Source organism: Toxorhynchites rutilus, chromosome 3 (genome assembly GCF_029784135.1).
Source record: "Toxorhynchites rutilus septentrionalis strain SRP chromosome 3, ASM2978413v1, whole genome shotgun sequence".
NCBI lineage: Eukaryota > Metazoa > Arthropoda > Insecta > Diptera > Culicidae > Toxorhynchites > Toxorhynchites rutilus.
In genome coordinates this window covers 233,518,193-233,543,815 of record NC_073746.1, presented here as the reverse complement: position 1 = coordinate 233,543,815, position 25,623 = coordinate 233,518,193, and the positions used below count along the sequence as shown (strand labels likewise).

The 25,623-nt window shown below is 38.6% G+C and overlaps 2 protein-coding genes across 6 annotated transcripts in view; one reads left to right on the top strand and one right to left on the bottom strand.

Annotated features, from left to right (window-relative positions):
- The first annotated feature begins 298 nt into the window (after window positions 1–298).
- On the top strand, window positions 299–1,346 carry LOC129779488 (histone H1B-like). Its single transcript, XM_055786974.1, has one exon. It carries the CDS (start codon window positions 444–446, stop codon window positions 1,260–1,262), a length of 819 nt encoding a protein of 272 aa, XP_055642949.1. The 5' UTR covers window positions 299–443; the 3' UTR covers window positions 1,263–1,346.
- An 11,339-nt stretch (window positions 1,347–12,685) lies between these two features.
- Window positions 12,686–25,623, bottom strand: part of LOC129779918 (transcription factor E2F4) — a 61,507-nt gene continuing 48,569 nt past the window's right edge. For all 5 annotated transcript variants that reach the window (XM_055787687.1, XM_055787688.1, XM_055787689.1 and 2 more), the window contains exon 7: window positions 12,686–14,590. In XM_055787687.1, coding sequence (XP_055643662.1) covers window positions 14,484–14,590 — 107 coding nt within the window. In that variant the 3' untranslated portion in view covers window positions 12,686–14,483. The remainder of the gene's footprint in view (window positions 14,591–25,623) is intronic.

The window sequence follows — 25,623 nt, the reverse complement described above, 5'->3', positions numbered from 1 at the left end:
ACACTTCCGTCGGATTGCACCCGGTGTGAGACGGCACAGTGCTGTTCGGGATCGAATTTCGTCCCTTTATTGGTCTGCGCTGGACATCGGATGCGTCCCATTGTGACCGGGGACTATCACAGATAGATAGAGTATGTGGCTTTGGCCACTAGAGGCCACCAGAGGGGACGAAATGGCCTCTAGAAAAGTTGGCGCTCCGAAACAGTACCTAGCATAGTGCGAGCACAAAACGAGCACGTCACCCGACCGCATCCCTAACACAGCCGCCGAAAGTGGACCTTCAGCGGGGTAGCAATTTTTGGAAATTACAAACTCCGCTCTTTAATACAGCTCGCTCGCACGCACGCACGCAGTATTAGGAGAAGACACAGACCGTAACGGTACGGAACGAAACAAAACAAAACAGGGAAAAGCGCTGAAAAAGCAGCAGAGGAAGCAGAGAGATGTCGGACAATAACGCAGCTACCGAGGCAGTCGGCGAGAGCCCGTTGGCGGCACCAGCCGTGGGCAGTGAGAAATCGCCGAAAAAGGCAGGCGGCAAATCAGCGGCGGCAGCAGCAGCAGCGAAGAAGCCGAAAAAGCCCGCCAACCATCCACCGGTTAACGAGATGATAGTGGCCGCCATCAGGACGCTGAAGGAGCGCAACGGTTCATCGCTGCAGGCCATCAAGAAATACCTGGCCGGCAACTACAAGGCGGATGTGGCGAAGCTAACTCCGTTCATCAAGAAAGCGCTGAAGAACGGTGTCGTCAAGGGCCTGTTTGTGCAAACGAAGGGCACTGGTGCGTCGGGCTCGTTCAAGATCCCCCCAAAGGCCAAAAAGGAGTTCACCGGGGAGAAGAAGAGTGGCTCGTCGGCTAAGAAAGCACCAGCAGCAGCGAAAAAGGGTACCGCTTCCGGGGATAAGAAATCCAAGAAGGCAGCCGCCGAGAAGAAGCCGAAAAAGGCTACCGCTGCTGCTGGCAAGAAGAAAGCTGCCGCTGCTACCGGGGAGAAAAATACAGCAACCGCAGCCAAAAAACCGAAAGCTGCTGCTGCTGCTGCTGCTGCTGCTGTGAAGAAGGTGGTGGCCAGCGAGAAGAAAACCAAGGCAGCGAGTGCCAAGGCTGCCAAGAAGACCGGCAGTGTGAAGAAAGCTGCTGCTACCGCCCCGAAGCAAAAGCCAACGAAACCCTCGAAAACCGCCGCACAGAAACCGAAAACGCCAAAGCCAAAGAAAGCAGCAGCAGCTCCGAAAAAAGCTACCGCTGCCAAAAAGTGAACAACGTAGCCAGTAGTAGTGGTCCGACTAAAACAACAGCACAACACGAGAAATCAAATTCAGTCCTTTTCAGGACTATCAATATTGTTTTAAAGCAAAAGAGTTTATTTTATTGTTTTCCACTTATCATAGAATATTGTGTAAAACTACAATCAAATATTGTTGTTTACTTTCGCATTTTCTTCGACCAGGTGCAAACCGTCATATCCACGGCTAGAGATGTCTAAATTTTTCGTTTACTCGATTATGGATCAATCATCGTTGGGGCATTTTACAATAATCGATTCATTCGAATATATATATATTTTTTTTGTTTTCTTTCGATAACAGGAGTAGGTTTGTTAGGGGTGGTGGGTTCATGAAAAGCAATCGATTGGGATGAAGTGTGTTCGGTTGGATTGAGATTGATTTTTAGGTTTCTTCCTTGAAGATACCTTTCCCAGGGAGGGAGGACTGTCCATCTTCAGATGATTCAGCATTTAGTGCAGTGCAGTTTGTACTGCCAGGCGCGATTCGCGAGGACGGCGGTATGGTGTCGACATCTGGATACGACATCAGTTTGTATGAGGCAACAAACTATTCTCTATCAGATTAGTCGGTCCGAAGGCAATTTTAAATTGTTAAAATTTGTATGAAATTTTTTTCTTTGCATTATTTAATTACTTGAAGTACGTTGTTCTGACCATAATTTAAACTATTTTCTACAAATTTTAAGATATTCTCACCAAAACTCACAACTGTAATGTAAAATTATTTTTATACACAATTTTTGTATGATATATTTTTTCATCGCTTGCAGACAAAAGTAATTTTCATTTACATAGAGTACTACTTTGATTTGGGAAAATAATTTTTATTTTAAAAATGTGTTCATTTCTGCTACAAACACATATAGTCATGCAAACTCCCCCAACTTGTAATACGAAGCTCAATGCCATCTAATCTACGCGAATAAGTAGTAACACACACAAAATTGCAACATTGGCAACAGAGTGAGAGTGAGAATTACATCAAATATTTAAATGTTTACAACTAATTTCATTAGTGTATCCATCTGATCACATGGTGTCTGGGACGAGACCTGCCAATACAGGGGGAACCCCCGCCGCTGATTGGTTGATTTTTGTAAACAAACCAATTCTACACTGTTGCCAATTTTGTGTATGCTTCTACTTATTCGCGTTGACGGCGGAATGGTGTCGACATTTGGATACGATGTTAGTTTGTATGAGGTCAGCTATTCTCTATCAGATTAGTCGACCCTAAAGCAGTTTTAAATTGCTTAACCCTCCTGTACTCGCGTGCAAAATCATAACACGTATACTCGCGCACGGTGTCACAGACCGAAAATTGAACTTCTCTGTAATGTTGCTATTGTGTATTTTTCAGGCTTCGTTGGCATTTATTTGAAGAAGAGGGTATGATTGAATGAAAAACTCAAAAAAATATGTTTTTTGTCGTCTTTATTAAGTTTTAATAGTCATCTAAATCAGCCTCCTCAAGACAGAGTAATTTTTGACACTCCAACACAAATAACGAAATTCGAATTTTTCACTCTTGTTAATAAAAAGTAAGCAACTGAACATAATTCATGGAAGTATAAGGAGCTATAAAATAACATAAAAGCGTATTAATAGATTTCACATTCTCATGGTGCTACTGACACTCGACCGCAACGGTTACGTTTTTAGCGCCATTCTAAAAGAGAAGCATAGAAATAAAAGTTTTCTCCTACAACCGGATGCAAAGCTTTTTTCAAAGCTGTGTTCGGTCCTTAATATAGCGTTCTTTTTCAGCAACAGTTGTCCGGACATCAGGAAAGGAGGAAGCAGCCGAGAAGCCCCCAACGGCCATTCAGGAAGTTGGTTCGGTCGGATTGGCCACTTTGACCGGCAGTTTTCACTGCCCCTTGCGTGTCCCGCTGTTTGCGCCCGTTTCATCAGCGGCGTTTTCCCTGCCAGTGACGCGCGATTTTGGCGCAATCTTCTTCTCATCAGTCATCAGCAGCTCAGGAGGTATAAGGTGTGAAAGGAGGTTATTTTCGCTTCGTCGTTTCGAGCCGCTGCGGCTGTTGCCCTGCCGTCGGCGGTGTCCGGTCCCTTCCCCGCTACCCCACTACCATTAGGTGGTGATCTTCGAGGAGGTCCTTCAACACGATCGGTGAGTGACCAAACTTTTCATTTTACCAAGAGTTAGTGAAAGATAGGACGCCCAAAGGGTATAGGTTAGGAAATTTCTACTACATATCCCAAATTAATTTTTTATAACAGATATTTAAAAGTGACCTTTCCAAGTGTTTTTAAAACAGTGCTTTTCTGCCCCAAGTGTTTTTCAGCCAAGTGATTGCGGTGTTCGTCCTTGTAACTGCGTTGGCATTGTCCCCCGCCGTTACCGTCCTCCGCCGTTTTCGTCCCCGCTGTTATTGTCCCCCGACGCACAACGTACATAGAATAAGAAAATTAAAAAACTTTTTACCTGGCTGTACCTAGGTATAGCCAGCCTTGAACATGGCTTCCAGCAGCTCCGGCGCCGGAAGGCCAACAAATATATACAATGGTGTTCCCACCACCCACACTTCCCCCAAATGGGCTGATCCCTTTGGCGGAAATTTGCAAATTTTATTGTTAAGAGCAACTGATGGTAATATTCTTCCACCCAACCCCTTCGTTGTATCGAAATCGATCCAAGGTGTGATCGGAGACAAATTTAAAGATGCAAAACCTCAACGCGATGATAAAGGTCGCCTTCAATATGTTCTACAAATACGCAACGTCAAACAGATTGAACCTTTATTGGGTATGAAGTCGCTATCTGACTCGACCCCAATTGAAATAATTTTTCATCCCACTCTTAATCAACGCAAGTGTGTTGTATCTTGCTGGGATGTTGTTTTCATGCCAGAGGATCAACTTCTTACTGAACTCTCTGAGCAAAAAGTTATCGGTGTCAAAAGAATATTTAGATACGATACAATTAAAAAGGAAAAGGTAGCATCTTCTACCCTAATCCTAACCATCAACGGAACAGTCATTCCCGAAGCGATTAATTTCGGTTTCATTCGCGCACCAACCAGAAACTACTATCCAAGCCCGATGCAATGCTTCGGATGCTATAATTATGGACACACTTTCAAGAAGTGTATGAAGAAAATACAGTTATGCCGTAACTGTGGTGTAGCACACCCAGAACTAAACCAAACCGATAAAGAAAAGGCAAAGAAGTTTCAATGCAATGCACCTGCCTCATGCGTGAACTGCAAGGAAAATCACTCCTCCACTAGCAGGAAGTGCCCAGCTTGGATCGCCGAGGACAAAATAACACGAGTTAGGATTGATAAAGGAATCTCCTACAAGGAAGCTAAATCCATTTGTGAAAACAATAATGGTTCTTCCTTCGCTAGTAAATTGAAAGAGCGGCTCGACAATATCCAAAACACAGGATGCCAACAATGCAAGTGCAACTGTACACAAACAAAGTCAGCTCCTATTAAATCGAATAAGACTGTTTCTATTCAGGCCAATAAAAAATCTGAACAGGGATCCAGCATCATTCCAATTGACTCTGAGGAAGATTCTGAATCTCCAATGGAAATCGAATCAACTTACTCAAATAAAAGCAAAATCATCTCGAAAACAACAACTTCAGATGAATTCAAATCATCGGAAGATGAACAACCAATTGAGAAGGAATCTTCTAGGAAGAAACCTAAAAATAAGAAATCGACCCCAACCCTACAGAAGACCCAATCCCACCAGAACTACCTATCACAACCCAGCACTTCAACCCAACCAATTGGATCCAATCCACCTACTACCCAACACAAACCCAATCCTACTACCAACAAACCAATTGTTAATGTTTCCAAAAATGATCCGAGACTAAAACTCAAACAATCCAAGGGTGAAAAACCCAACCACAACTAATTTCAACTGATTTCTACTCCACCAATCTCCAATTTATCCTCCACACCTCAGCCCACTTCCCTCCTTCCAATCTTAACATTCAATCCCCCACCTAATCATACACCATCGTCTCGAGACCCTATCCCTAATCGCAAACTTTCCATTCAATGGAACTTGCGTGGGCTTTACAGTTCAATGAACGAAATAAAATTAATGTTAGCGGAAGAGAAACATCTCCCACTAACCCTAGCTTTCCAAGAAACTAAAGTACCGACTGGTACAAACATGAATAGTGCCCTAGGAGGCAAATTCAAATGGTATTTTTGTGACGGACTATCTTCACAACAAGGAGGAACATGCCTCGCTGTCCTAAGTCACCTTTCTCATACTGTGATCCCCATAACATCACCACTACAAATATGTGCAGTCCAACTCAAGGGACCTTTCCAGGTAACCCTTGCTTCAATATACATATCCCCTCAGCACAATATCAATGATTTTGAAGTTAATTTGGTAAATGCTTTCAAACAATTACCACACCCATTTATTATCATGGGTGACTTCAACGCACATCATACTTCCTGGGGAGGAAAAAAATGTGACGCAAGAGGTCATACGATTCTTAGAATCATCCAAAAACTGAACCTCATTATCATCAACGATCATCAACATACCAGACTCGATCCACGTTATGGATCAACGTCTGCCCTCGATCTCACGATCGCATCTTGGGAACTGGCACCCAGACTAAATTGGTTTGTTGACAATGACCTCAGAGGAAGTGATCACTTCCCAATTCACATCAGAACATTAACAAGGAATCCCAATATTACTCTTCGCAGAAAATGGAAATACCAATCAGCCAACTGGGAAGGCTTCGAATCTACAATTGACAGCTTACTTCAAGCACACATAAGCTACTCTGTTGATGACTTTACTCAAGCCATTCTCTCCGCTGCAGAAGTAAATATCTACAGAACAAGTGGGAACCCCGGTCGTAAGGCTGTCCCCTGGTGGAATAACGAAGTAGCACTTGCCATCAAAAAAAGAAGAAAACTGCTTCGTCTTCTCAGACGTCTTCCAGATGGAAACAACAGCAAAAGGATTGCTTTATCCAATTTTCAGGAAGCTAGAGCTAATGCCAGAAAAGCAATAGCCGAAGCAAAAACCCAAAGCTGGACTGAATTTCTTGATGAATTTAATCCTTCAACATCTTCAAAAGAACTATGGAACAAGGTCAACGCTCTCAGTGGCAAGAAAGCTTCTAACTGCTATTCCATTGAGATCAACGGTATTACTACTGAAGACCCTGGTACCATAGCCGAACATCTGGCAGATCATTTCGCCAAATCTTCATCCACTTCGAATTACACCAATGCCTTTAAAAATATCAAAGCCAAAGCAGAACTAGAAGTGTTTCCCTCTGCTACAGGTCAACAGCACAAATACAACAAACCTTTCTCCATGGACGAGCTGCTCTGGGCCCTTAAAAGGTCCAAAGGTAAGTCAGCCGGCCCGGATAATATCGAATACCCGATGATAAGACACCTGCCCCACCATGCGAAAACCCTGCTTTTGCAGATATTCAACGAGTGCTGGACAAACAGATACTTTCCAGATTCATGGAAAGCTGGCATGGTAATCCCGATCCCCAAAGCAAAGGAGGACAAACGTGATGTGAATAGCTATCGCCCTATCACGCTCCTCAGCTGCTTAGGGAAACTTTTTGAAAGGATGATTAACCGAAGACTGATAACAACCCTCGAAGAACAACAACTACTAGACCCCAGACAACATGCTTACCGTCGAGGAAAAGGCACAAGTACATATTTCTGCCATCTCAACCAATTTCTTCATGACTCCACACAGAAGAGACAACACAATGAACTTGCTTTGCTTGATCTTTCCAAAGCATTCGATACCACCTGGAAGCATAATATCATAGATCAACTCCACCAATGGGGATTCGAAGGTTACCTCTTCGAAATCATTCAAAGTTTCCTCCTCAACCGAAGTTTTCAAGTTTTCTTCGGAGGGTCAATATCTGAAAGCCGAGTTCAAGAAAACGGAGTACCACAGGGCTCTGTTCTTTCGGCAACTCTCTTCTTAATAGCAATGCAATCAGTTTTCGATGTTATTCCACCAAACATTGAAATACTGGCATATGCTGACGATATACTGCTTATGGCCCGAGCATCATTCACTGAACTTGCACGCAGAAGACTCCAGATAGGAATCTCTGCTATCAGCAGCTGGGCAGATTCAATTGGTTTCAAAATTTCAGCACAAAAATCCAATATACTTCATTGCTGCAGTCTAAAAGGTCACAAGAAAAAATTCAAACCATGCAAAATTAATGGTGCACTTGTGAAACGAGTTAAATCAGCTCGAATTCTAGGTGTTACAATAGATAAAAATCTTTCATTCACAGACCACATCAAAAAGACAAAAGCAGATATCAAAAGCCGTATCCGGTTAACGATGGTAATAAGTGGTCGCAGCCGCTTAAGCGCGCGTAAAACCATTTATAAAATCGGTAGAAGTATCGTCTTCACAAAAATGCTATACGGGATTGAACTCTTCAGCAGTGCATCCTGGAAATCAATTGATCATTTAAAACCTTGCTACCATAGCGTAATCAGATATGCCTCAGGAGCCTGTAAGTCCAGCCCAATAAAAGCTTTGCTTGTGGAGGCTGGCCAAGTTCCCTTCGAAATGTTCATCACCAGAGCCTTGGCCAATCGAGCCATCCGAATCTCACAGAAATATCCAAATCTCACATCAACCACCACGAGAGCTAGCAAATGGCTTCAAGACATTTGCAATATCACTCTCCCGGGAGCCGCTCCTCTAACTAGAGAAGGCCCTCGACCATGGTACGACCAAGGACCAAAATTTGACTGGACTATTAAAAACTCTGTTAGAGCTGGTGAAGCCAACAGTATAGTCACAGCTATCTTCAACAATCACATACATAAACAGTTCCCCTTCCATCGCAAAATCTTCACAGATGGATCTGTTGATGGTGATAAAGTAGGATTTGGCATATTTTCCGACAATGCTCAGATAAAATTCCAATTACCATCCATTTGTTCAATTTTCTCAGCAGAAACAGCTGCCCTCCTCGTTGCGATATCACTATGTGATGATAACACGAAAACGGTGATTTTCTCCGATTCCTACAGCTCCCTGCTTGCACTCCAGAGTGGCGAAAATAAGCACCCCTGGACCCAAAGCATTGAAGCTGGAATCAAGGGAAAGGACATCATTTTCTGTTGGATCCCGGGACATTGCGGAATTCAAGGAAATGAATTAGCTGATCGTCTTGCCAAAGAGGGAAGAAATTCTGAACTATGGACTGATATCCCCCCGTCCGAAGACATCATCAGATGGGTTGATAACAACCTACGATCGTGTTGGGATATAAATTGGAACACCTCTAATGACTTCTTTCTAAGAAAGATAAAGAATACCACCCATCCTTGGATGGACAGTACTAAGCGCCCCATTCAAGTATGCCTGACACGCTTGCGTATCGGACATACTCTCTTAACACATAATTTCTTGATCGCAAATCAACCGCGCTGCACATGGTGCAATGTAAGGCTCACAGTAGAGCATTTGTTAATCAATTGCCCAGTTTTTAACATCTCTAGAACAAAATTTCAGGTTGGAGACAGCATCAGAACTGCATTAGCAAGAGATGACATCGAAGAGGACCGGACCATAAAATTCTTAAAGGATACAGGTTTATTCGACAAAATTTAATAATATAATATCGAAATGAATACACATTAAAAGTATTTTCCTTTTCTGTTCTTTTATTTTCAGCAAAAGATGAGCAGGTTTTTACGCCCATTTTAGAAGCAAGCTCTTCAAGCACACTAAAATGGGCTTTTTTCCCTGCTCCAATTGTTTGGTTGTGTTTTTGGCCCCAGAGCCGTGTAGGGTGCGGCGATACGACATACATCCATAGCGGTTACTAGGACTGAGTCGAGCGAGAATAACGAATTTTGCAATAGTTTTCTTAGTTTTCCTTCAGTTAAATTTCCCGCCCTCAAGGGCAAGAGACGAATGAACTCTCAGAGTTTAAAGTCTCTCTAATTCAATACCTTCCTTCCTTCCTTCACATTCTTTGTGTGGACACCGACTGGATAACATCGTTGCTGGACGGGCTGGACGGCGAGGGATCGAGTGCCTTTCTCAAGGCAAGAGGGCGGAGGTGGTAGCGCTGGAGTAAAATAGAGTAGTGTTTTCAAAGGGCCTTTCTCAAGGCTAGAGACGAATGAACTGAAAAAGTTTAAAGTCTCTATAATACAATACCATTACCATTACCATTACCATTACCTTCCTTCCTTCCTTCACATTCTTTGTGTGGACACCGACTGGACAACATCGTTGCTGGACGGGCTGGACGGCGAGGGATCGAGTGCCTTTCTCAAGGCAAGAGGGCGGAGGTGGTAGCGCTGGAGTAAAATAGAGTAGTGTTTTCAAAGGGCCTTTCTCAAGGCTAGAGACGAATGAACTGAAAAAGTTTAAAGTCTCTATAATACAATACCATTACCATTAATAGATTGTGGTTTCATTGGAGTAAGAATCAGAACATTGCATAACTGCATGCTCGAAACAAACATATTTTTTACATTTCATGCAGTTGTTGCGTGTTTTTCGGGTCTTTTATCGAAGAGAAGAATGTATAACGACCTTTTAGATAATTATCAGATGATAAAGATTTTGGAATATAAAGTTTGCATATTTCTAATATTCTTATATGCTGTATTCTTGGTAAATTAAGAATTAATGCTTTTTTTTAGATGGGGCAGTAAAAGATGATATAAAAGGATTTCTAGGAACTTCCTTTTCTTTTTCTTGTTTTCTTGTCGATATTGTTCATTATAAAAACAAAATCCCCGAAACTGTAACTGTTGAAAATTATTATAAGCCGCCGATTAGTTTATAGTTTACTGTTTACAATTATTCCACAAGTGAAATTCTTTCACAAGTGTGTATATGTATGACCATTATATTTAGCGAATAACTATAAGAAAGTCAAACATTTATATTTTGCTTTTGAACATATGAATCTAACGACGAATAGCAAAATCCGTTCAATCCTGTTACAAAAGGGACTAAAGGGACTGTACACAAATAAGAATAGACCGATACTGACCTTATGCATTATATTCAATAAATATTCCACGCCACTAACATTAATGTTTACATTTCATTCAACAATATTCCGGAATATGAAAAAAGGCACTTGTCCAAAAAAGTTACTCCTATACTCGCGTCGGTGTGTCAGACCGAAAGTGTTAAAAAGTGGCACACGTTCTCTTTGTACCAACACATGCGATACGCTAAACGATGACGAACGATCAATAACAAAGCTAGATAGAATCGCAAAGTCGTAGTGTTGATATTTTCTGAGAAATGAACGAATTATTGATTTCTCGGTCTAACAGACCAATGCGCGAGTATAGGAGTGTTAAAATCACATCCATGCATGTATTGCGCCTATTAAGCTTCATTCGTTGAAGGAATATCAGTATTCTTCTAAACATAACCATATCAACACTTTTGGAAATTTTCATAGCAGATGTCTCAAAAAAAGATTTGGCATCCTTTCTATAGGAAGGAAGGAAGGAAGGTATTGAATTAGAGAGACTTTAAACTCTGAGAGCTCATTCGTCTCTATCCTTTCTATAGTGCTTTGTGAAACATTTCAAACTCGTTTCAAAATATTTTTCTGCACCGCCACTAACATTTGAGCAGAGTAACGAATCGAGCTGTTTTCCTCGATTTCTATAATTCCAGATTTTACTCGGTGTGATAGTGATAGTGATTGTATCGAATCCTCGATTCGATTTCTATAATAGGGCACTATATTACATGTTCCAAATACGAATTCGAAATTTTTCGTTCATACAATAATATCTCAATACTGAATGGAATGGATAGTTGATAAGTTCAAATGGATTTGCTATCTTTGAAAAAACAGAAAGAAATCGATTTCTCATTTCTTCCCGATATTTTGATCCACTACATCTACATACATCGAAATACAAAATTTCTCTGTCAAATATACCGTGTACATCCATGTAAATTATGCTTTAAAGAGATTTATATCCCATCTTCAAGCGTTGATATTTCACGATTTCGAAGCATTTCAAAAATCGCCTAAAAGTTTCGACTTCGCACTCTGTTCCTTAATTTTTTTTTTTCGAGTGTAAAAAGTTTTATTTCCATTTCCGATAAATTTATTAATTTCCATCCTACAACTTGTTTACATTTTAACCCATACCATTTCTCAGACTCTTTTCCGGTCCGGAAATTTGACTGAAGATGGATAAAAGTATGCTCTATCCAATGAGTATTATCTCAAAAATGTGTTTGGGTCCTTTCAAATAACTTTTTTTCAATTTGCTTCATATTAATTCATTTCCCCCATACAAGTTGTATAGGTTTTGGACTATAACTTTTCTCAGACCCTTTTCCGACCGAAAATATTTTATATCGAATAAGTACTATCCCGAGAATGTGTGTTGGGTCCTTTCAAATAGCGTTTTTTTTCAATTTTCTTTAACATATTATTTTCTTCCATACAACTTGGCCTATAACTTTTCTCATATCCTTTTTCGATTAATAAAATTGTGGCTGGAAGATAGGTAAAATAACTTCGATAACTCTATTCCAACAACTTTTTTTGATTTTCAAAATTCTGTAGATTTTCCTATATTGACCCATGCTCACGTTTCAGTCTATAACTTTTCGCTGTCACGATCAAGATAAATATAAATTATGTGGCATGAAAAATGATTCAATTCTTTATCTAATGAGCATGATTTTAAAGATCGTTACATGATAAACAATCAATTTATTACAATTGAAATAATTCATTATTCATTAAATCCAGCAAGAAGTTGAACAGAAACTTGTACGCAACAAAAACTTTTACCCGCTGATTTCACCCAAGTCGGTAAAGAAGGAACGCGAAAACGAGAAATCTCGTGAGCGGTCCGCAACGGATGGGACGCGAAATACGAGAAATCTCGTGAGCGGTCCGCAAATTGTTAACACGGATATAACTCCAAAATGAACAGGTTTTTTGCGCTCAAAAAAATCAGGCATGTTGCTGGATATCAGAACTAGTTACCACATAAGGCTAGAAGTGATAATTTATTGTCAAAAAAGAGAAAAAAAAATAACATCGTTGGTCATTTATAGTTGCTCGTAAAATTTATTTGAAGTTTACAAAAAAAACCTTGTTTATCTCTCATGATCTCACGAAGATATACATCACTTGAAAGGCCAGTGATAATGTACAACTTCAATGCGACCGCAAAGGGTTAAACATACGGCTTCGTTGAACGTGTGTCTCGAGTTAAAGTGGTATCATCGAATAACTACCCTTGAACCATTCCCAACCAGTTCCCAGTTCCCAGTTCGCAACTGAAAGAAAATCTTCAGTGTCATCATCTATCGCTGACATAGGGAAATTTCTTTCTACTAGTACATTGTAGCTATATTTTATTGTGATCTATTTGATTTCATTCATTTTGTCATTCGCCATTTCAAAACGCGATTTGTACACAGAAGAAATGCAAGTCATCGCGCAACTGAATGTTTGAAAAAGTACGTTAACTTTTAGTAGATCTCTTTGCATACATCAACCGGCCATTGTGATCCTTTTCGCCTTGTGAGTAACATCCATCATTTCCGATTATATTTACAACAATCCTCAATTATTCAAGTGTTCGCGCTTAAGTAAAAATAAAAAAAAATCACTTTCGAAACAAAACTAAACGAGAAATTTTACGAAACTAAAAACAAGCAATGCGAATCATTGTTCTGCGCGAATGTATGAATAATGTCATCAAAAGAAATGAATGAGCTTCTTTTCTCTGTCCTTATGGTGTTGTTTCACGTTACAGACTAAATTTAACAAAGATTGTTCCGTCGGTAAATAGTGGAATTAATTTGCATCAACGCATGGCATTTTCTGGAGATACAATACAACTTATACAAAACAAAATTAATGTTGCTGCACGAGTAACCAAACCGAACGGAATTCATTATGATGTATATAAATGGTTCGTTATTTTATATAATCTTATTTTCTCTCGCTCATTTCAAAATTGTTTAACTGGCAACGGGGAAAAACTAACAAGCGTATAATTTTTTCTTTCGATCAATTTTTTCCTTAGTTGAAAAAATTTTAAAATCAATAAATAAGCCCAAATTTTTAATAAAATTAGTTTACATACGCATACCCAAAAACTACAAATTTTGCACATTTCTTCGCTACGATTTGCTGTTTTCACCTAACCATTTTTGAATATTGTTCAAAACTGACCTGTTTATGTGTTGATCCTTTCTTTCCAGACATCACTATTAAAAAATATATGTATAAATTAAGAATTCTGCTTAAAATCTAGAGAATTGATTTTTCCATATCCTCTAATCCATACCTATCAGTTTTGTGTGCTTTTTACGTCATTTAATATGACAGTACTTGTATTACTAGGTATTATTTTTTTACAATTTTTCGCTAAGTAATTTCACCAGTTTGTCCTAAAGTGACCTTCAGTGGAATGCTCTAATGCGAACGACAATAAATCGGTATTTGTTCTACCGGCACAAAACTGTTAGAATATTGGAACGAATGCGCAGTAGAGTATTCCACTTTTCCTCTATGAATACCGACGGATGGTCCACATTTTCTGCATATGGCCGGGGATTAGTCAGTTTTTATTGGAAGAAGTTTGGTCAGGTCACCGAAAATTCTTTCCGAGATAAATTCAGCCGCTTCTACCGTCCGGACAAGTGTAGCTCATTTGTGTTTGCTTCGTAGTTTCCTTTTCAGTTTTTAAATAATTTACATACAATTATATATATACAAAAATATAACTTAATCATCAATCAATATTAGTGTTAAAACAATCTTATTGTAACCACTTTTTCGCTCAACTTCTATTCGACCTATGACATTCCTAAACACAGAGATGCTACCCATACGGCTTCTTATTTCGTTTTTCATCAGTGTTCCCCAACTATACGATGCACAAAAACAACACCTCGTAAAAACGGAACACCGATTGACAGATAATGTTAGGAAATATTGGAATTTGCAGCTCAGCACAAAGTATGGGTTTTGTGTAAATATTTTTACTTAGTTGCACTGAGCCTAATAAACATAATATACGCACCGTATGTTTTATCAGCGGTTGATAGTTGTTGCGTGCACTGCTGATTATTACTAAGAGTAATAAACTTAGGATTAAAAAAAATACAATTATGTATATGCCCACATAAATTTGAACTAAAAATTAAAATCAAACAAATCGAACACGCCCTCCGTGTGATCCAAGGAGAAGTTGTAGTCGTTGTCTAGAGGTTCCAACGGTAAGAAGGAGTCCATTTCGGGCACTAGAAAAATATTGAGATTAAAATTATTGTTGGGGAACAGGAAGAATTTGTGTTTGTGAAATAAGCTTCAAATCGATGGGCTTCGGAATATGTTATATGTTAGGTTCGTTTGGTAGTCAAACTTCTCGTGGATAAACTCAATGTAAAACTTATTATCAATATTTTTTTATCGAGAAGGATTTTCAGAAGGTGTAATTTCTCACCGAATAAAATTCTTCCTATTTATAATACTTGAGTACACCTGTACCATCTTCTGAACCTTTTTTATATGCATTTAAGACAACAACCTTGGAAACGTAACATTGACTTAATACTGATGAAAATAACAGAATCGATCTTATAAGTATGAGTTCGAAATGGGGGGATGGGTTTTTTCAGGCCACGACATCATTGTTGATATAAGACTACAAAGTTATGTTATTAGATTCAGTTTTTTATCACTTTGGATATTATTTTAGAATGGATCGAAATTCTAAAACTCACTTTTTAGTAGGAAATTTCGGGGACTCTGACAGAGTTAATGGTTTGCGTGGTTTTGTAATATCAACTGAAAATGTTAGATTCATAACTCATTCTTGCTTTCGCGAGATCTGTATATGGCTATATGTCGCAGTTTATTTCTTTATTGTCAATCCACGCACTGCACTGAATACGTGCACACATCACATCAACGAGCGTGTTACGAGCGTCGTCTATAGACGACTTCCGCGCGAAGAGCTGTGTGTACGAGCGTCGTCTTTAGACGACATGAGATTCATATTGCTCTTCGATCACACCAGCGCGATGGGTATACTTTTCTGCGCAGTGCTCCGTACAGGGGTAGCACTTCGGCGGAGCACACTGCCGTAATGAAAGGGTTAACAACGCATAAAAACAACAATGTGTGCGTATGATGCAATAACACACAAACGATCTCCACCCGATAATATGAGAACCGACGAGATGGATTTTATTCCTCGAACCTCATACTCGAATTCGAAAGGCGAAATAAAAACATTATAGGGGCTGTATTCAGGACACAACAGCTTTGTAGACGTAGGACTCGCGTGTTTATCTAAGGTGACGACTCAAAAGCCGGAAATTAAACCCATGATTTTTGAGAAACTTACTAGACATGTAAAATCAAAAAGCCATGCTTAACTTTGGCGTTTCCATACGGAACAGCAAATAATTTTTGCTATGGTAAAAATTTACGTAAAATTCATCCCTCGATAGTGATTTCTTCCGAAAATTGCTCAGTCGATTATATCTTTCGATCACTGTGATAAATTTATTGCATTTGTTACTAGTAGCTCATCCGAAATGTTATTTCAGTGCCAGGTCTCCTGGAGCTGGATAAAAAAATCCCTTCAAATTAGATAAAAGCTTCTCGAATGTTTTTAAAACCCATTTTTGATCTTAACCTAGGACGGAAAAGTGAAGAGAGAATGAAGCTTTTGTTACAGGATAGTCAACGACGATTACTTCATGTGCTTCAAAGCCATTGCTTTTAATATTCCTTTGTATTCTAGACGAAATTGCAGGCAACAAATTTGAAAGAAAACGTCGGCTTCGCAAGGGGTGGCGAATCCTTCAAGCACTTGAATACGTCGACGTATAGTTTAGATGTTGGTTTCATTTTATTTTTCTAAACACCCTCAACAAACACGCAGCTTCACAGCTTTCTAAGAAACTTCAACGTTCGCCAACCATCTGTGCTTTCCGAATACATGGTAACATTCATTCTTTTCATGACATTCTTTTCTTCATCCCAAGAACTGGGATTCAGATAAATATGTTGCTGCTTCGCCGTCTTCTTTGAAGACTCGTCGAAACTAACAATAATGTAACTTGTATTATGCGATCATCGAGCTCCTTCTTCTGTAGAAGTCTTGAGCCACTGCGATTATTAGGTAGTCTATTATGATGCACTCCAGGTTACATTTACAATAATACGGGATCACGCCAACACCATCATGTAGCTCCTTTTATCACGGCCTAGTTGAACGTTGGCTTTGGATTGGTTTGTTTTGGCTTGGTTGGGTTTGGTTGAAATTTGGCTGTTGTGGAACATATTTGTCAATGCACAGAAGCGCAGCTTTGATATTATCATTTTTCAGCATGAACCTATCGATAACTTTCGTAGGAGAAAGGATGCTCGAAGAAGAAATCGAAGGGAGTTGACAGCCTATTTGCCATTATGCTGAGAACACATCTTGACTTATAGCGAATTCGTTTTTGTACAGTTTCAACCCCAGTGCCGCACTAACTGCTGTCAAAACGTTTTTTTTATTCACTCAGTTTCGCACTCAGTGTCGCACTAGTTCGCCCCGAAAGCTGTTAGTTTCGCACTGAGATGTTTCACGGGTTGGCACTCGGGTTCACCAATACAACTATACTGAACTGTCAAGTTCAGAATATTGTTTTGGAAAATCTAAAAATAAAGACTATGAAAATGGAAAACCTGCTGCTTTTGCTTTTGTATTATTGGAATCGTAATCCAATTCGGATTCTGATTTTGAAGAGTAGAGTAGACGGCATTAAGCTACGTGTGCTTTCATTGGGAGGTGAAAATAATGATGGATATTCAGGTGGAATAAATTTCAAAATCAAAATTATGAATGAAAATTTACTTTAACGTATCGAATATTTATTTTATGTGATTAAATAAAAGTTTTTTTCCGATATCGCAGAATATTGAAAGAAAACTGTGTCTAATGATGGTTTTATATTATAATAGTAATTATTTGTGGAACAAACAGGAAATGCATCGACAAATGGTTAAGTGAGTGTCAGAACTACATGTGTTAGGTAATCAAACAATATTAAGTAAAAAGTTTCATTCAAACTTTTATATGTTTACATTGCACTTGGCCCTTCTGATCTGATGGAGAACAATTTACCTCCCAAGCACTAATATCACCACCAGACGTCGACCCTGTACATTTGCCGTCGTAAATATAAACAAATCAGACTATATAACGCACACCAACAAACGACCGCATTCGTGAAACTGAAAAGGTTTTTTTATTACAGAGTCAGTTTGGCACTGACTCAGTTTTAAAAACGAATTCGCTATTAGTGTCGATCTATTTCAACCAAAAAAAAACTCGGAACCTTCCTTTCCAAATGCTTGGAGCGTGCTTTTTTATATTTTGTATCATTACCTTTCCAATTACTGCAATGATTAAAATTCCGATCGATCTGTGTTGCATTTTTTCCCTGATTGGTGACGAAATTCTCTGATGTTTCCTAATTTTCCCTAACATTGTTTGAAATCCCTGATTTTCAAGGTTTTTCCAGGCAATCCACACCCTGTTATCACTTCGGATAATATTTTAGGATAAATTGAAACTCTAGAATTTACTCTTTAGTAGAATGTTTTGGTGGCCCTGCAATAGGCCGACGGTTTTGCGCAGATTTGTAGAATAAGCTGAAGATGGTTGATTCATTCTTGCCCACGTGAGATTAATACACAAGCTGGTCATCTGTAGTAATTTATGTCCCTATGTCAATACGCACCCTGCACTAAGTATGCAACGCGAACGTTCTCAGGCGAACAAATGCGGTCCGTATTGCATTACGTCTAGGGATCCCCGATAATCGATTAATCGAATACTTCCTACAGAAATCGATTAATCATCGAATGAATACTGCGCAGCCAATAATCGAAGCGAACGAATAATTTACGTCGATTAATCGATCCTAACCCAAAGAATAAAAAACGTACGGCCGCTGCAGTTTTATTCTGAAATTCAATCATTATTTTTGACGCTCCTCCTAAACTCGTAAAAGAAGCTCAATGCCTTCAACGAGTTTAGAGGAGCGTAAGAGATAATAATTGATTTTCAGGCGGATTGAACACTTTTTGATTCAAGATGGCTTTCTAGTAAATGAGAAATATTAGTCTAACTAATTATTTCTCTCAGTCTCTCTTTCGCTTAATCGATTAATCGATTATTTGGGGCGATTAATCGTATCGAATAACAAACTGCTGAAAATTATTCGATTAGCTGATGAACGATTAATTTCAAAAATCGGGGATCACTAATTACGTCGTAACTGGAATAAATCACCTAAAGGTAGGTTTAGAGTTCCCGTGAACGTGAACGCGGACAAACACTTTTTTGTTAATAATTCATCAGTCCATATATAAAACGCGAGGAAAACATCTTGAAACGATAGGAAGAAACATTTTCTAGTTGGAAAACATGTTCAAACACAATTCATATTGATAAAAGTGGATTAATTCAATCTTTCACAATGCTTCTGAATTTCCAACCGTGGAATCGAGATGTTGGTGAACTCACCATAGTTCACCGACTTCGGTGAACGTGAACGTGAAAACAGTGGCGAATATAGGCGTCAAAATATTTCCCTGTTCATGTTCACGTTTGAATGTCCCAAGGCATTCTGAAAATTATTTCACCGTGAACTGTAAAAGGATATGTTTAGCAATTCTCAAGTTTTCAATGAAAATTTTGATATGGATACAATTTCATTCAATCGGATCTCTGCGCGGGTTGAAAAACTTCGTATCTTCGGGTTGATTCGTGAACAACCGTATATTTTATCCGAATTACTTGATTGAAAATCGATGTTTATTTACTTCACGTTTGCTGCCGAACTTTTAATATGAACGTGAACGTGAACAAAATCATTCTATTCACCACGATTTTTTGAGTTGTTTGTTCGCAATGTAGTTCACCATGAAATGATCGTACTATTCCACCAACTGTTCAAGTTCGTTCACGGGTTCACGTTCACGGGAACTCTAAACCAGGCTTAAGAAATAAGAGCAACAGAAGTGGCAGCAGACAAAAAAATGGATGGGTTATATCTATGATATAACCGCAAGGTTGACGTGGGACTACTGTTGCCTTAGTAAGCATTTGTATTGTATTGATTAAATTATTGATTGAATGAAACAATTTTCGAATTCAATTGAATTCAATATATTTACTTTGTAAGTAAAAAGTTTGAACAGTTGCCATGTAAGATCAAATCATGCATTGTAATAGATTATGTTCTTGGTTATAAGTAAATTTGATGACCGTCCTTTTACGTTTGGTATGATGCCTAGGACCAGGGGTACCAAATGTACTGCATCACGACAGTAATCTCATGACTGTCGCCACCATTGTCCCGTCACAGTCACGCGATTGAATTTTTAACTACAGTCACACAGTGGAAATGTTATGCGACATTTATTGTTACTGTCGTGTACTGTACACGAACACATTCGCATGTGAGAGTATTTTGGTCTTTCGTCTGCGACAGACCCGCTTGCTCATTAGTGATGTTTTTGTAGATTCTGAATGCAATAGTTATACGTTGCTACCGTCGTTGATGATTTTGACGTGGGACTACGTCTAACCGGAATATATGGAGGGTAAAATGAAAACCTAAACACAGAACATGCAGGAAAAAATGAAAGATTTCGAACGCTTATAGCTCGAACATTTCGTACTGGATAGGAGAGATGTTTGCATCACTTGATAGGGAATATTTCTACGCATCTATCGCAACTAACAAAATGTTGTTTTTCATTAGATAAACAATTGAATAACTGTAAAATATTAGGCGTTATCTAAACGCCCTAACTGCATCGTTTTGATTGGCCCGATTTACGGTTTCCCTAACACAACCATCAAAACCAAGCAGCCTTGGGGAAATCGGCATTGCAAATACATGAAAGTAGGGGGACTTTTGTTCTCATCGAAAAATGTTCCCTAACACAGACTTTAAAACCAAGCAGCGAAATCGGCATTGCAAGCACACGAAAGAGCCTAGAGGCGAGTGAACTGAAAAGTTTAAACCCTCTTAAAACCAAAAAGAAGAAAAAGAACACACGAAAGTAGGGGGAGCTTTTGTTCCCACCGAAATGTGTTCCCTAATAGAGATTTCTGAACCAAGATGCCTGGAGAAATCGGTATTTCAAATTCATGCAAGTCGGGGGTATTTTTGTTCCGACTGGAATGTGTTTCCCTAACACAGACTTCAAAACCGAGGTTTCTGGGGAAATCGGCTCTGCAAATAAATGCAAACTGCGAGTACTTTTGTCCTCGCTTGCATTTGTGCAGAGTGGAATATGTCTGTCCTAACATGATCTTCTAAACTTAGGAACCTGGGAAAATCGCGCAGCCACTAGAAGCGAATGAACTTCCCAGTTTCAAGCAAATTCGAGATTCGAGAAGTATGTACACTTTTGGGATGTAAACTTCAGAGGGAAATGTAAAATAAAATAATCGTTTGATAATTTTTTTTTGTCTTTATTGGAAAGATTTTCAGCCTTAGGCTGGTTCATCAAACGTTTGATAATTCTTCCGTACATATATTTTGTTCTAGTCATCATACCAAACGTAAAAGGTCCGTCATTAAATTTACTTGTAACGAAGAACAATCAATCACAATAAATGAATTGACTTTACACGGCATTTGTTCATTTTTTTCACTCACAGAGCAAATATATTGAACTCAATTGAATTTGGAAACTGTTTCATTCAATCAAGAATTTAATCAATACAAACGAATGATTGCTCAGCTAAGGTAGTTCCACTTGAACCTTGCGGTTATATCATAGATATAACCCACTAATTTTTTTTCCCTCGTGCTGATGATGTCGGGTGTCTTAGTATATATTTTTCCAGTACAACGTCATTTTATTTCATTTCATTTTCGCAAACTAAAGAGATTAATCTGCTGTGCAGCGAAGAATTAATAACAATTAATATCTGGCGAATTTTGCAGCATATTCCGATATGGGAAAATTTAATTTGTCGATGACGCGGCTATTCTATGTAGAGAAGTTTTCGGGGGAAATAGTGTGAGCAACAGAAGAGAATCTGTTGAAAGAGGTGCGTGGAGAAGTGTCGTGGGTGGAAGTCGTGTGAATGAAAGTTACGTGAATGCAACTGTAGGGCCAGATTAGAATGCGGCTGGGGGAAGTGTTGCACACTTAGCAATGTAGGGTTATTTTATTTATGAATAAAATATGTTTAGCGCGTAATATTAATATTATCAACAAAAATGTAAAGTAACATTTTAGTATTATTATCATTATTACTAGCTGACCCGGTAAACGTTATGCTGCCATTTAGATAATTTTTAGCGAATATATTCGTTGTTATATGATAAACAACAAGTGTATTGCAAGTGTGTTTCATATTCATATCGATATACTGAATTTGAAATAAATTCAAAAAATTTGCCCTCATTCACGGACTTGCAAATGTATTTAATGCTTTTCACGGAACTACAGAACTGCAGAACATTAATATATATGTTGTTCATGCAAGAACTCGATTGTATTTCAGAATACGACGGTATACTTTTACCTGGTGAATTAGGTTTGCCTGGTTGATTCTTGCTTTTTTTTATCCCATTTATTTATTTAAGGCTCATTAGCATTTTAGATGTAACAGAGCCGAATTTTAATCGTGTACATGTTACATGGTTATCATATCTATAATTAGCACATTACACAGTTGTCATTCGCCAGAATTCCTTCTATACCATTACGTATGGTACATTCACACAGTAGCCATTTAGGCGTAAGAGTATTCGTTCTGTTCTTCCATCATCCAGTTGTATGGATGAATCGATCTTATTCCGACCGTGGATCGATCTCCATCGCTGATGATTGTTGCGTGGACGTAGTTATTCTGTAACAACACAAAGATGGTCAATGAGGGCCCTGAGTTTTGAACTCACGATCGATCGCTTACTAAGCGAACGCGCAACCAATGTGGCTACGGAGACCCCCTGATTCTTGCTTTTAAATATATGATTCATTGACATTCAAAACTATAATTATATCATGATCTGAAGAATTTTCCACATATAGAGATATTTTGATTTGACATTCAGCTATTTTTGAAAGTGTGAAGTTAATAAAAAAACATTGCCTTTTTTATGTACAAATTTATTTCCATGAGATCTTCTACGTGCGAAAATTTTCGTTATACTTGTTTCATTTGCGATTTTTTCGGGAATCTGTTTAATGGGGGAATCAACTCTGGTGAATCGAAAAAATGGTTTTTATGCAATGTTGTACCGGAAGGATTCTTCGATATTTCATTTCGTTGAAAATCTGCAGTAAAACTATGGGGTCATCTCAAGAGTAACATGGCTGTACGAATCTTTAAGCGCAATTTTTCAGCTGGTGGTACGTCTATCTCAGAATCTAGTGGACCAATTTAGCAGAAGTTTTTTTTCAGCATGCAAAAATGAATTCTTGTGTGACCTACGAAAAGGACCTATCTGCTTTGATCGATTATCATCATTGATAACTTCTCTGATAACCACGGCCTTACGATTTTTGTTGATTTTTTTTTATTCAAATGGCCGACATTTTGGCAATTTTCATAATTTTCAAAAACCGCTACGTAACAATTCAGATAATAAGATTTTTACATGCTAAAAAAATCAGCCATATCGGTCCACTGGATTATGAGAAAAACGTACAACTAGCAAGAAAATGTTTTAAAGATTAAAAAAAAAATGTCTTTCAAATGAAAGCAACATAATTGGCTCACGTAGCGTACTTTTTATTGTAGAGCCAGTTTAGTTATATAACTCTGTCATTGTTAAAATTCGAACATATGCGTAGGAGGGTTTTTTCCATGAAATATGATCATCTATCACCTCCTGAGAGATTCTGGGAAAATATATTAAATTCTTCTTTTACATTCAATAATCAAAAATTATATGCATGAAAAACAAATTAAAAAATACATTTTTTTGACTCGATTATATACAGGATTCGATTATATACAGTGAAAAGAAATCGGAGACTGTATATAATCGAGTTCACGCTGCATTAGTTTCCAACTTGGAGGATAAATCTAAACACTCCCAACACTGAGTATTTCCGACGTCACCAATATATTATCGAAGAAACTCTCGCCTAGAATTATTAAGCTGTGCGTGTTTTTCTCATATGAATTGTTGATCATTTGTATATCTGGATTCAGGCATCCCAACAGTAAAGCATTCTTTTTACAGTCGATATGAAATTAACTCGGCTTCCTATGTGTGCACGCAACTAGTGATCACAGCCATATGTCAGATACACATCTCAAAGCGTACTGGTGAAGAAGCACAAACGCATAAGAAACAGGCTAGCATTACGATCGCCAGAAAAATGTCATGACATTTTTCTGGCGACAGTCACGTGTGACAGTAACCCGGGTAAACCGATGAGATTCATCGCTTCGTCAGCGACTGTTACGGCGACAGAGCGAACGGAATAGCAGACACGAAAAAATCGGAAACGAACAGTCTCCACGGCTCACTACGGTCGGGCACGACAAATTAGATGAATTCGACGAAACACCGACTGTTGCTGTATAGTATTACTCAGCCGTATGGAACCCTCCATGTTTTTGATGCCAACATCTCACACGTCAGAAGTATTTGTTTTCTTCAAAACAGCGATCCGCGTTGACGGCAGTGAGCTTCGTTTACTAGTTTAGGGGAGCGTCAGCTGATTTTCAGTCGGAGTGAACGTTTTCAAAATTAAAATTATGAATGAAAATTAGCTTTCCCATATCAAATTAGTATTCTGTTTAAATTAAAAACATTTTTGTTTGCAGGTGGGGAAAAAGTCTCATACGAAAAATGTTTATGAAAACAACTTTATATTATAAAGAAAAAAAATCAGCAACAATGTTGGAATTGTATGACCATATGGTTGAATGTAAGTCAGAAATACGTGTTTCTAATAATTAAATAACATAATGTGAAAATTTTCATTCAAATTTGAAAATTTGAAAACCGGCTTCGTGTCTTCTAATCTGGTAGAGATTACACTAACGATTTTGGGACCCAAATTATGACTCAAACTTGAAGTCGCCACCAGACGTCGTTATCGCGAATTACCAATTTACCACCATCTGACATATCGTGATGTCGATGATGAACTTTTACAGCAGAGGGATAGTGAGATATGCGGTGACGGTAGGTAGAGTGAGATAGCGATAATCGTGTCATACACCTGGTATTACTTTATGCATTCATGCTCTGTCGCTTGTATACGAGTGTAGCGCGCTCACAGAGACTGTCGATTCAATTTCATACCGACTGTTATGAAAATGCAGTACATTTGGGATGCCTGCCTAGGACTACCGAAACATGTGAACGGAAGAATTATCTAACGATCTTTGTATTTTACATTACCCTTTGAAATTATTACATATCTCATGTTTACGTAGTTCTCGAACAGCGAAAGTTCATTCCCCTCTAGTATCTGAAATGACGATTTTTCTAGGCTTCTCCCTTTAGAAGCAATTTCTTGGAAAAAAGGTAATGAAGATGGTCGAGTTTCGAGCGACATAGCATGCGTTACCATGTAAAAATGATATTTTCAGGGAGTAATTTATCAATTAAAAACGTACATTTTTGGAGAGCTCCCGCTGAATATGAGGCTAAAGTGATAGCGTGGAGTGAATATTTGTGAAATCACATCGAAGAAGACGGATAAAAGTGATATTTCCATGTGCCATTTTCACTCCCCCACGTTCATAGAAACAAACGAAGTTTCATTATTTTACCGTTATGAAGTTGATGTTTCGAAGGCTCTCAGTGTCGGTGTGTATGTTGTGAGATAATAATTGCCCATTAATCAAAATTTCACCGAAAATGTTATTGCTTTCGAGAACTAAGCATACGACTGCTCTTCCGTTCACATATTTTGGTAGTCCTAGGCATCATATCAAACGTTAAAGGACGGCCATCAAATTTATTCGTAACGAAGAACATAATCTATTACAAAAAATTCGATGCATTCTAAAATAATATTCGAAGTGGTAAACAAATGGATTGCATGATATAATTGCGTAGTTTTACGTTGAAAATATGCGATAGTGTCCTAGATACAACCCCTTAGAATTTTTCCGAATGTAGGGTCCATTTTGCGACGTTATCTTTGCTACGACTGAGTTAGGTATGCTCAGTTTCGATGCAATAAACCATAATATGAAAGAGATGTGTTTTAAACTACATGTATGTCCTCCAAGCAAACCATTTGTCATGCGTAAATGCGAAAACAGAAT